Here is a 13,191-nt window from a genome sequence, read left to right on the forward strand (position 1 = left end):
ACACATATACAGTAGCACTTAACTAAACCTATAAATGATGTGCAACACAAAAGTTGAATGTATGATCTGCAACAAACAAAAAATGTCAAATTCTCTTAATTTTATTTGTTATGCAAAAAGTTAATTTTTGCAAAAAATAAAATAACTACAACAAATCATGGTTTTAGAAAATAACATAAGTATTTATACCTGATGCACAAAAGATGAAGAGGCAAGATAATGGAAAGAGAAATTGCACATATAAGATATGAGAAAATCTATTCTCACATTCAACCGAAAAAATAAATGGTAATCTTGTTAAGCACATGATTGAGCATCAGGGGATGAAAATATTTGTTTATAACATTCGTAATGGTTAGTTAGGAAAATATGAATAAGATACAAATTAAAACAATTGTAACCTGTATATTAAAATATTGGTAGAAGAGTCCAAGGGATGAAAATTGAATGGTGACTTAAGAGATGAAAAATATATTACCGGGAGTTACAAAGTTAATTATTGTGTATTTTTGTATTCTCCTTATTATAATATAGTAAGTAAATGTTATTATATTCGCCAAAAAAAGTAAAGGCTAAGTAAAGGTTTGAGTGAGTGTATATTAAAAAGCCATAAGTATATAAATGTAGAATATGAAAAGTATAGAGATGACAATAATAAAATAATAATAATAATAATAATAATAATAATAATAATAATAATAATAATAATATAATATAAGTAGAAATGATGTGGCATTGTAGAGTGATTTAATTGGATTTAAATGGATAATGTGGCTAAATGAAGCAATTTGTTTGGTCTAAGTGGATTAGTTCTCCTACCACTAATCCTAACCCTAATTGTATCAATCAATCATAGCCTTTAGATCATTTCTTTTTGTGGATAAATCAAGAGTTAGATAATAAGTGAAACAATCACCTCTTTTAATGTTTTTTTAGTGTCAAACCTTTTGATTGACATTCCCACTATAATAAAAACGGTTTTGTGAATTAATTATTTTATAATATATATGTCTTATATTCCTCCTCATACATATATGAACATGTGAAATTTCTATCTGGAAGGGTTATTAGTGTTGTAGAAGAATGATATGTTTCTGAAATTTTATGATTTTATTGTATCTTTCTTTTTCTTTGTATTTAACGGGTGAGACTATATTGTTGATTTTGCAAGTATATATAGATTTTGATGCTCTTTATTCTATTTTAACACTTTATCATAGTCATTGTATAACTCTTCTATCCACTCTCTTTCTCATCCTTATTTCTTTCCCTTTTAATATTCAATATATATTTTTTCTCAGCATTCTTATTGTCTAATTTGTGATATTTTTGTAGTGGGACTTTGCATGATATTTACGAATCACTACAAATAAATTGTTTGAAATGCAATTACAAATATAATTCATATTGTTAATATTTTTAATTTAGTTTTATTGCTAATATTATTTTGATAACATCTATTGTTTCAATTATTAATATACTATTTATACAAATAATTTTTTAACATTTCATTATAAAACAACGTTATGGCATCGCACACTACTACATTTATCAAGATCGATGCTTCACACATTCCATTGAACCATTTTTACTTTATGGCATTCCAAGATATTTTGAATTCAACTGAAGAAGAAAAAATAGTTGCTAATGATTATTAGCTTTCGTTTTAATTTAAATCTCATATATTGATTGATATTTTAATCTAAATAATATGTCTCTATTTTAATTATTTTAAATGTTATTGCGCATGTAATTGAAAGAAGTGAATTCAACATTATTATAATATAAAATACCGCATAACACCCGTGCATCGCATCGGGTGTGGGACTAGTTATAAATTAAATAGACAATATTTCTTTAATATTTACTTGATAAACTAGGTCCTTTTTTTTTACCAAGATAAACTAGGTCCTTACTTACTCCTTATACATGTTGAAAATTATAGGATATACTTGACAAAATGCAAGAACATATTGTAAATTAAATAGACTTAAATAGAATTGTAAACACTTCCTCAAAGAATTGTTGTAACATATTTGTTGCAAGCTTTCAAGTATGACTCGATATAGACAATTGTAGCACCACCAGCATGTGCACAAAATCAATAACCAAAATCATGTAATATATAAGAAACACTAAACTTAACATAATTGATAAGATTTCCCTTGGAAATCAAACAATTTCCCTTGTGGTGGTAAATGAACAATCACCTAAGAGGACCTATGTATCTGTTAGCTTTCATTTAAACTTTTGGACAATAAAAGAGGAACAAGTAAAAGCATAACTACTATTGTTGGTGGCATAAAAGAAATTGAGACAACTAGTATAAACTACTAGTTGTCAGAACAAACATCTAACAAAATAAAATGGCTCAAAACAACATCTAGCTCTTCTGAATCAGAGAAGTTACTTTTTCTATCTGTTCTATTTAGCTGGTTCAGTCTCAAAACAAACATATAACAAAATAAAATGTAGCATAATGGTCTAAATGGCTGAAAACAAACATCAAGCTCATCTGAATCAGAGGAGTTAGTTTCTCTATATGTTCTATCTAGCTATTCAGTCTCAAAACAAACATCTTACCTAATCTCACAAGTTATTCAAGGCTGCATTGATTCTTTGTTCTAATGTCTCAAATCGATGGTCAAGGTTTGCAAACCCAATTTCCATATTATGATTCATCTCTTGAAACACTTGAACAAAATTCGGCTGTGGCACTTGTTGTGGAGCTTCTTGTTGCGCTAAATTGAAATGGTGACCATCGTATTGTTGGCGCAGAAATGAAAACCATAGCGCTCTTCTATCGTGCCATAATTTCAAGCGCATGGCTGAAACTGATCTGGCCAATAAGAATCGACCGTACCGTTCATTTTCTTTAATGAGGTCACATACCCCGTTGTGTTGCAGAACCCCAGAGTATAGAGCCGAAACTTCATCGGTTATCCATCTCGAGTAAGGTTCTGGTTGGTCCCAATCATTAGGGACCGGACCATCAAACAACTCTCTATCTCTGTTGAGCTTTTCCTGAAGAGACTCAACAGTTCGGTCGGCCAAACGAGGGTTGCCATAGAGATTAGACAATCTTATATCAATCAGATTTTCTTCACCAAACGCTTGCACACCAAGGTACAAAGTAGCAACGTCTCTCGGAACCCATGGCCTTACCACAGCTGCCATCCTGTTGCAAACCTATGTTAACTCAAAATGCGATAGCTATGTTACTACTACCACATTATTATATATATATATATGGGGAGGGATCAAATTACACCGGTGTAACTTAGTTACACTCATTAATATCCCTTGATTTTATTTTGATCTAGTGGTTATTATAGACTCATATAACTCCAATCATAAATTAAACACTTTCCTTTTTTATTTATTTACCTTCCTTTTTTATTTTCTCCTTTGGTTATTATTTTTCTTTGTTTGGCTTATCGTCTATTATTTTTGGACATACTTTTGTACAATTTATTTTTTGTACAATTTATTATCATAGGAACATATATGTACTTATATTGCAACGCATGGGTGATTCAATACAGAGTACTACTTAGAAGCTGTAAATAATTGTTTTGCCATGTCTATATAATGTAGTGAAGGTATTATGTAAAAAATAATCTAGTTAATGTGGAGGAATGATTTGGTACAAAAGGTGCCTAATTCTTTTAATGGGTAAATGCTTTGGAAAATTAGTGCATGCTACTCAAATATAGAGAGTCCTACTATACTAGACATTTCTTAAATATACAAAAAAAACTTCATTTTATGCTATTTGTAAAAAATCATAAAATTATATAACATAAACATTCTAAAAGTTCAATATATTGTACACTGCATAAGAAATTACACATTCGATTTTTAGTGAACTAAGACATAGTAATATTTGGAAGGTAAGAAAATAAAAAAGGAGAGTTTTTAATTTATTAATGGAGTAATGTGAGTCTACAAGTGATTCTTTAATAGCCACTAGATCAAAATAAAATCAAAGGATATTAATGAGTGTAATATTTTTAAAGTTACACTGGTGTAATTTGATCCCTCCCCTATATATATATATATATATATATATATATATATATATATATATATATATATATATATATATATATATATATATATATATATATATATATAAATAATTGACAGTATAACAATTAAATTCATCACATGATTAATTTTACTAATTTCCGAACAAATATGAATATATGTAAGTACGGGTATCATCTTTTTATTTTTTTATTTTTGATATATAATTTTTTTTAATAAATATTAAACATAACACAACACCGAAAAAATATGCGAGTGGATTGAAAATCAAAGGTTTGTTACTCTAATTTTTTATGAAGACGAAAAAATTGTAAAAAAGAGTTTGTCAATTGGCACTACTATATTTATAGAGAAATAACACTAGTTTAAATAGGCAAAAAACAATATCAGCATATATATCACGAAAAAATATTAAATAGGTCCCAAAACACACCAAAATATATTAAATTGATGTTGATATTTATTTTATCACTAAAATGAAAACAAAAAGTAAACAAACTATGGACCCGTTTGGATCAGCTTATTTTTAAGCTTATGCAATATAAATTAGGTTTTATGCTATTTTATAAGTTTACACTAGTGAAAATTATATTTTTTTAAGCTATTTTATCATAAACTACCTTGACAAACTTATAATAATACATAAAAATTGCATAAGCTGTTTGCATAAGCTCAAAAATAAGCTAATCCAAACGGGGCTTATGTCCAACACATTAAAGTATGATACGGATATGAATTATTCTCAATACTAATCAATATATATATATATATATATATTATATATAATTGCGAAACATTTAAACTACAAACCAGTACAAGTTTTTTCAATTCATGTCAAATTATTTTGCAAATAAAAACGGTAGTAAATGAAGCACAAAAGTAATATAGTGTACAATATGCAAATTATTCAAATAGAGAATAATCTATTTCATAGTGAACAATTTCCCCCATTTGCTAATCAATCCATTTACAATAATACATAAGGTAATCAATACTCGTCCCAATCTAGTTAACAATCGTTATTTAATTAAATGTGCTTTGCTTGCTTTTGACAAATGTTCCGAGGAATTTGTCTTGGTGGTTTTATGCGACTTTGGTTTGAATGTCTATCAATCTCGAGATTGTGGTTGGGTTACTTATTCGGTGACGATGGAAAATTCAGAGACGATTGTTGATGTTGTGGTTTTGCATAATATGGTATATGTTGTCACCGACAAGGCCAACATCGGGGTCCTTAACTTGAATGCTGCGAATATTAAATTTTTAAAATTGAAGAGTACTCCCAATGTGGTTGCTTCATACTTATGCTTGGTTAATTGTGATGAACAACTTTTAGTGATTAATTTCATGTCGGGAATAAAATATGTGTACATGATAGACTTCTCAACTATGAATTATGTCAAACTGAAAACTTTGGGAGACATTGCATTATTTTTTACTTCAAAGGGTTCTCGGAGCAAATGCTATGCATTGAGCAACCCGAACATGTGGGAATATGAGAACAACTCTATATATGTAATCAACTATTTACCTATAGTATGTAGTGTGTGTTTCTTGTTATTAATTTTATTTTATTTTTAAGTTTTTTATTCTTGAAAAAAAAAAATTAAAAACAAAAACAAAACGTCTCAATTATCAATTATTAGAGAGATTTGATTGGTTAAAAAAATTTATTTTTAAATTTGGTTTTTTTTTCAAGAAATAAAAAACGTTTTAACCAAAAAAATTGTGAATAAAAAAACAAAATTTAAAAACAAATTTTTTTAACCAATCAAATCTCTCTGATAATTGAGACTTTTTGTTTTTAACTTGTTTTTCAAGAAGCAAAGACAGGTTGTAATTGTATATCTGAAAACATATCTTGAGGGCGTCCTTAGATTTCTATGAGAATTTCATAATAGATCACCCCCAGCCTCTTAGCTTTTGCACGAAAATCCTGAGAAAGATTTTGCACCGGCTAAAACGATTTTTTTTTTTTAAAAAAAAGATTTAATAACAAGAAACCTTTTTTTTTGTCAAGATTACTCTCTCTCCAACTTATTTTATAAACTCCTTGAGCTTTATTAAGTACTTGAAAGAGCTTATGAAAAGTTACTTTAAAATAAAGTTCAAATTAAGTACTTTAGAAAAAAAGTTAAAGTTGTTTGGCGATTTCGTTTTTAAAAAACTTAAAATGAATTCTAATTTAAATTTTTTTTAGCCCAATTTTTTTTGTTTTCATATAATAAACAAATAAAATAATTTAGAAATATAATAAGCAAATATCAACGTTTTGTGTGCAATATTTTATCTTCAATTTCCGAGTCTATATATAATATTTTAACTAATACTATTTTATAAAATCTACCGTTTAATTATAAGTATATATTATGAATCATTTATGTAAATTTTTACAAGAATCTAAAACAATTTGAAATGTTATTGATATTCATAAAAATTAAAAATGTTCAATAAAAATGCATAAGTTTTTAATTTTAGTGGGTCTTGATAACATATAAAATTATTCTAATTTTGTGTAAAATTTTATATAAATAATCTAAATGATATAAATTTTATATTTATTAAATATTTTATAAAATTTATATTTGTTAAAATAGCCATAACATTATCCGGATAATTTTATCCGTCATATTTATTGAAATGAATAATTTCATAGTTCAAAGAAGAAGAAAAATACTATTGTGCATGGTGCTGCATTTTATTTTATTATTTTTATTGATAGCAGTATGCACTTTTATTGTAAAGGTAAAAATTAATAATGCATTTTCCAAAATAATAGTAATAGTAATCATAATAACAATAATGCACATGACTAAAAAAAAAATGGTAAAAATAATACTGTATTGCACATGAAATGAGGGCCGATGCAAATATCATTTAAATATATAGGATTTGCATTTAGCGGGATTCGAAGGTGCATTTAGCCGAAAAGCTACTTTTGTTTAGAAAAAGTTAATTATATTAACTTTACCAAAAGCTCATTATTGGTATATTTTACACATAAAAATAAGTAACTTTTTTTTATCAATTACTTTTAAAAATATCTGTTTGGCCCGACTTCTCCTTTTATGAAATAAAAAGTTGAAAATAAGCTTGGCCAAACGGTACCTTATCAATTGTTTTAGCTTAATAACTTGTAAAAACAACTTATAGAGACTTTATTTTATCTTTTCTATAAAAATAGCTTATGCTAAAGCATTTATATCATAAACGGTTAATTAAGTTGTTTATCTAAACATGAAGAAAAAAAAAGTAACAAAATTGATTTGAACAATAAGGGGTGCAATGACCCTTGCTATCTCTCTTTGTATTGATTAGCTAATAAATGAATAATTACACTAACAAAAACACATAGCTAAACAAGCCTAATAAACTAATTAATTAACCACACAAAATGTGAGGCAATTACTATGTTCTAGTCTCACTAGAATTGTCCTTCCGATCCTTCACATTCTCCCATTGCTTGACAACTTCACTATATGCCTCAGCAGAATCAAAAGCAAAATCAGCTAATGAGCTTATAGCAACAGACATTCCAGCACAAAGCACTTTAATAGCAACTTCAGCAAGTTTTTCAGGAGCCATTGCTTCTTCTTCCACATGACCAACTTCCACCAATTCCATATTCTCACCACTTTGCTTCGGTGCATATGAATTCGTCCTCGAATCTTGTCTCAATTGATGTGCATAGAGTGATCCCATCCCGGCTGCAAAAAAGTCCATTCCATCAAGCACTGCCTTTTCGCGTACGGCATCTAAACGCCTCGACCACTGAACAATGAGTCCGAATAACGGGTGAGTGCTGCTTGACCTATGAGGAGAGCATGGTGACTTTGTTACGTCGTCAGGTTCGGATCTCACGCACCGGAGAAGCCATCCTGTTAGTGCTTGAATATAGGATCTTTGAGAAGTGATCCATGACTCAAAGGTGTTTCGCCAGTTTCGTAACTCGGTTTCGAGATTTGAGGCTGATCGTGCCAGCCTATTTGGATCGGTCATTGACATGGAAGACTGTTGTTGTCTTCTGGAATGTAATTTAGAAGGTGTGCCAGCTAGAAGAATCTTAGCCTCATCTAAGGTTCTCTTCTGTGTTTGATGACATTCTGCCATCACTTTCCACATCTTTTCAAGCCTGTCATTTGTATATAAATTGAATATTTGAATAATCAGCAAGCACAAGTATTTTTTTAGATTATAAATAGCTATATTTTCTTTTAGGACAATTACTTTGTGTTCCTATTTATTTTTTCATTTTCAAAGTTCAATGCAACATTAACTATTGTTTTGGGATTTGGATTGCATGCAGTCACACAGTCAGGACAGACCTGGCCATTCGGACGGTTCAGATTTAAAGCAGCCATGCGGTCTGATAAAACTTTCTTTCAATCTGAAACGTCTGATCATGATCGGACGATTAGATCTATCATGACTGCATGCAATCCGGATCCATTGTTTTGTCAATAACATCCTTACCAAGTTATTGCAGAGAGAGAAATAAGTAGTTAAGTGTATTATTGAAAACAAAGTAAACTAATTGCATAAAAATTAACACAATTTATTGGTTTTCTTGATATCTGTAAATAACATTAAAACAAGCTATAAAAAGACTTCAAATTTTGACAGAAATGGTATACATACCCTTGTACTAATTCAAGAAGTTGGGGATGCAACTCTTTGTCCCTTAGAGTTTCGATTCTCCGGGAAATAGCTTCAACTGAGTGTATTGAAACTGTTATCTGAGTATCTAGATCTCTAATGGCTGCTCTTGTTTTATCTGCAGAAGGGTCCTCTCCTTTTACTTCATAGTTGCTTAGTTGCTTGCATTTTTTCTCGTAAGCGATTCGGATTCGTTCTCCAGCCTGTCAAAGAAGATATGAACATAGTATTCAGCAACCTTCAACAATAATAAATAATCTAAAAATTCAAAGAAATGGAAGACTTAAGTTAATCTCTGTCGATCTTTACTTAATTGTGTTAAACATCTAATAGAGAGGTTTATACTCATTAGTTCGAAAGACTAAGTTTCACATCGTTTTGAGGCTGAACTTGCTTACGATTTCTAGTAAAACCATTAGCAGTGTATTTGCAATATGATGAATCCAGGAATGAATCATTGATTTTGGTCATTTGGTAGAGTGAGTACTTATATGATATAATTGAGAAAAGTCGAAATAGCTTAGATGATTTTGAACTAATGACTAGTGTAAACAATTATTATAAGGTCAGTTCCCTTAGGCTATTTTTTAGGTACCAATTGTCTTTATCTATGAAGCACTGACACAGACACAACATTCATACATAAATATCAAGAATAGTATAAGAAAATGGAGGTGATATCGTTATCTATGAAGCACCGACAGATACACCAGACACGACACTGACACGTAAATACCAATAATAATTTAAGAAAATAAAAGTGATTAAATGTAACCACATGTGTACCAGTGCCCGACATCAACACGTATCAGACACCCAAAACGTCTACAAACTGAAGTGCTAGTGCTACATAGATTTAGTGAAATTCTATATAAGAAACTTTAGCTTCCTCAAAGGTAGAAAGTTCACTAGTTCATTATATTACCTTGACTTCCTCATAGAGCTTCTTCTCCCATGCATTCAATTTGTCCAATGTAGATTGATGACTACCAGAAAGCCTACAATGTTCATCTGAGATATCCTTACTGCCCTCATAACTTTCCATCCTAGTGCTTGAAGAATTCGCTAAAAATCTTGACGAAGATGAGCGCGAAGAAGCTGACCGGAACATAGCGACAGGGTTCAATAATTTTGATGCTGCAAATGAAACATAATTCAACTTCACATTCATCAAAAAATGAGAACAAGAAAGAAAATTGCTAGATACAGGACAAGCATATTTTTAGATTAATGAAACTCGCAACAAAATGAAAATAATAAATTGTATTGTATTCCGTCAAACCTGAATGTTCATGAGATGTTAATAAATACTGAGCTTTCTTAGACTCTAACAAAACGGAGACATCATTAGCTGCATTGCACACAGTTTTGAACTGAGCTTCAAGATCATTGATAACTTCTGCCATGCTGGTTGGCCTTCGGTTAACATAAACGGTAAAACCTGCCATCTCTTCCTTGGCTTCTTGTTTACCAATTGCCATTTCTCTATGGCTGGATTCAATATGACCTGCCGCTTGATTTTTCGATACTTCAAAACTTGCATTGCCATGGACTTGTTGTGAATCCTTGGCATCGTGCTCGATTTCGGTTTCTGTTTCGGTTTCATCGTCTGTTCCCCCTTCTTCACACTCTTCATCATCCTCCTCTTCCTCATCATCGTCATCAATATCTTCAACAACGACTTCTTCTTTGGAGAATTTTACATCATTTCTAGTTCTTTCTTCAACTACATTTCTAGTTCTTTCTTCTACGACATTTCTAGTTCTTCCTTCTACAACATTTCTAGTTCTTTCTTCTACAACATTTCTGGTTCTTCCTTCTACGACATTTCTGGTTCTTCCTTCTACTACATTTCTTGTTCTTTCTTCTACTACATTTCTCTTCCGAACATAATCTTCTTGTTCAGTTTCATCTTCTTCAAGGTCCGGTATTCCCTCTTCTTCTCGAACCTGTCTTAGTTCTCGATATTCATCATCGATACCAGTTTGATCGAGGCTACTTCGGCTTGGATAACCATAGTAATCAAACGACGAAAAAGGGTTCCAAAAGAAATCCCATTGAGGATTTTGAGGTGAAGGTGGAGGGATATTAGACCTAACATTAGGAGGAGAATAAGGAAAAATCGAAGGATTCATAGGCGGTGATTGCATTGTAAAATAACCATCCATGCCATAATGCTGCTGCATTGGTGAATACGTTTCAATTCGAACCGTTTCAGGTGCCGGAGCTCTTTCCTCAACTGAAATTACCGGATTACCACTCGGCCTAAAGTAATTCATTCTCAAATTAGAATTTGGTCCAACTCCAAACTCAATAGTCGATGGTGTGAAAGATTTTGCCGATATAGGAATGAAGTCATTACCATTACCATTGCTATTACCATTGCCAATGCTACGGTTAGTTCTCTTCTTCACAGGCGTAAAAGGCGGTGTAATAACCGAGTCTAAAGAGAACTCCCGAGGCTCGTCACCTTCAATATAATCACGAAGAGCAGCGGAAACTCTTTTCATAGATTCAATATAAGCTATATGACTAGTTGCGAACCGAGTTCTTTGCTCAACAGCTTGTTTGATGAACCTTTTTCTATCTTTACAAAGCTGAACCGACTCTTCATCGTCTAGCTTCGATTGTGAACATCCCATTTCTTACTTCACCCCTCTATGAATAATAATATCCTATCTTTGCATTGAAATTGAAATCAAAGAAGAACCCTTCTTTATATTTCACTAGATTCATAAATAATTCCCAAATCTAACACCAAAAACAAAGAAGATTTAGATCAGTATATTATGAGAAATCTAAATCAAACATGAGTATAATTAAATTACCAACAATAAAAATTAAACATTTAATATCATAATTGAACTAAAATTAGGTTCTTTTATGTATATACTTAACAGAAACTAGTAATGTTGATTTTGTTAAAAACCCTTTTCTTCTAAAATTTCCAGAAAACCAAACTATACTCTACCAGAACAAGATTACATTAAGAAAGAACAAAACTTTTCATCTGGGAATTATTCTAAAATAATAATATAATAAAAAAAGTAAAACCAACTTAATCACCAAGAAAACCCATTTTGAAAGTAAATAAAAAAAAAAACAATAAAAAAAATGAAAAATAAATTAGCTGAACTAACAGAAGAAAATCAGCACCCACATAAACAAAAATAAAAATGAAGAAATGTCAAGGTTCACATTGCATGAATATGTTAAATAAATAACACTAAAAAATAAAATAAAAAATAAAAAACTAAGAAATTTCGTAGAACAAAAAATGAAGAAAAGATAAAGATGAAATTTTTTTATTAAAAAAAGCATAAATGAGCTTATAAACATAAAAACAAAGTACCCAATTGAAGAAAGACAAAAAATTTCATCTTTTTATTTTGCTTAGAACAAGAACATATTAAAGTTGAGATTTTTTTATTAAGAAACATACATACCTAAGAATGGTGTTTTTTCTGGAACAGGAACAAAACAGTGCTTTTGATGAATGACAGAGTGTAGAAGGAATCAGTGAGAGAGAGAGGAAGAAAAGTGAAAGAGTGTGTGAACAGAGAAAACGTTAACAAAAAAAGCAACGGTCAAAACACAATGTAAGAAGAAAAAAAAAATGATAAAAAAATGAAAAGAAATAAGATAGAGAAAAAAAAAAAGAGACAAAAATAAAAGCTTTGTTTTGAGGTTTGGGTTAGATGAAGAAGAAGAGAATATGAGAACCTTATTATTATAGGTCTTTATGTTGTGTTTAATTACAATGTTGCCACTAGTGCCTATTTTGTTTCATCATGATAATTTTTTTGTTGTTTTCTAGTTGGGAAATTTTTGATGAAAATGACTGGTCAATGTTGTTATTAATGGGTCCCTACTATCATATGATGAATGATGTTGCATAAGTGTGAGAAATTTTGATATTGTTTGGGAGTTGTGTTAGTTTTGGATCTCTTAATCATTATGTCTATTGGCCCTATATTAGTAGATTTGTTGTCAAAAATAAATAAATAAATCTACATTAGTTTAGATTAGATTTGAGTTTGTAAAATACTTCCTCTTCATATATAAAATAACAATGAAAAATGTCTTATAAAAAAAGAGTATTAATTACATCTTGAAAAATGTCTTATAAAAAATAACAATGAAAAAGAACATTTCTTGTAATTTATAAAATCTGAAAATAGTGTTAATTTTTAAAATTTCTCAACAAATTTTTTAGAGACTCTTATACCATTTTAAAATTAAAAGTTGAGTCTACTTCAATACTATAAAATCAACTTTTAAGATGAGAATTGTCTCTACTTATAAACAACTGTTCATATCATCTCACACCTTATTATTTCCAAATGTTGGATAGTCTACTAACCCTAATCTCGCCCAAATTATCTCCCTCTTATGGCAAGCGCGTAAACAAATTTCAGGGACTAAAAAGTGTGAAAATAAATTTCAGAGACTAAAAACAAAAATTTTGTGAAACTATAGGGACCA

At 30.0% G+C, this 13,191-nt stretch overlaps 1 protein-coding gene across 2 annotated transcripts; it reads right to left on the reverse strand.

The window, feature by feature from the left end:
• Window positions 1-7,207: 7,207 nt before the first annotated feature.
• LOC123884976 (protein ROLLING AND ERECT LEAF 2-like) lies at window positions 7,208-12,641 on the reverse strand. Of its 2 annotated transcripts, none has more exons than XM_045934218.1 (5): window positions 12,153-12,641; window positions 9,989-11,457; window positions 9,632-9,843; window positions 8,689-8,909; window positions 7,208-8,182 (listed from the first exon to the last, which is right to left on the reverse strand). In XM_045934218.1, the coding sequence occupies exons 2-5, from the start codon at window positions 11,346-11,348 to the stop codon at window positions 7,459-7,461; spliced, it is 2,517 nt and encodes an 838-aa protein (XP_045790174.1). In that variant the 5' UTR covers window positions 11,349-11,457; window positions 12,153-12,641; the 3' UTR covers window positions 7,208-7,458. The 2 variants fall into 2 exon arrangements, with proteins under 2 accessions (XP_045790174.1, XP_045790173.1); XM_045934217.1 differs by lacking the exon at window positions 12,153-12,641 and adding an exon at window positions 12,059-12,085 and having other exon boundaries at window positions 7,293-8,182.
• Window positions 12,642-13,191: the final 550 nt, after the last annotated feature.

Source organism: Trifolium pratense, linkage group LG5 (genome assembly GCF_020283565.1).
Source record: "Trifolium pratense cultivar HEN17-A07 linkage group LG5, ARS_RC_1.1, whole genome shotgun sequence".
Classification (NCBI taxonomy): domain Eukaryota; kingdom Viridiplantae; phylum Streptophyta; class Magnoliopsida; order Fabales; family Fabaceae; genus Trifolium; species Trifolium pratense.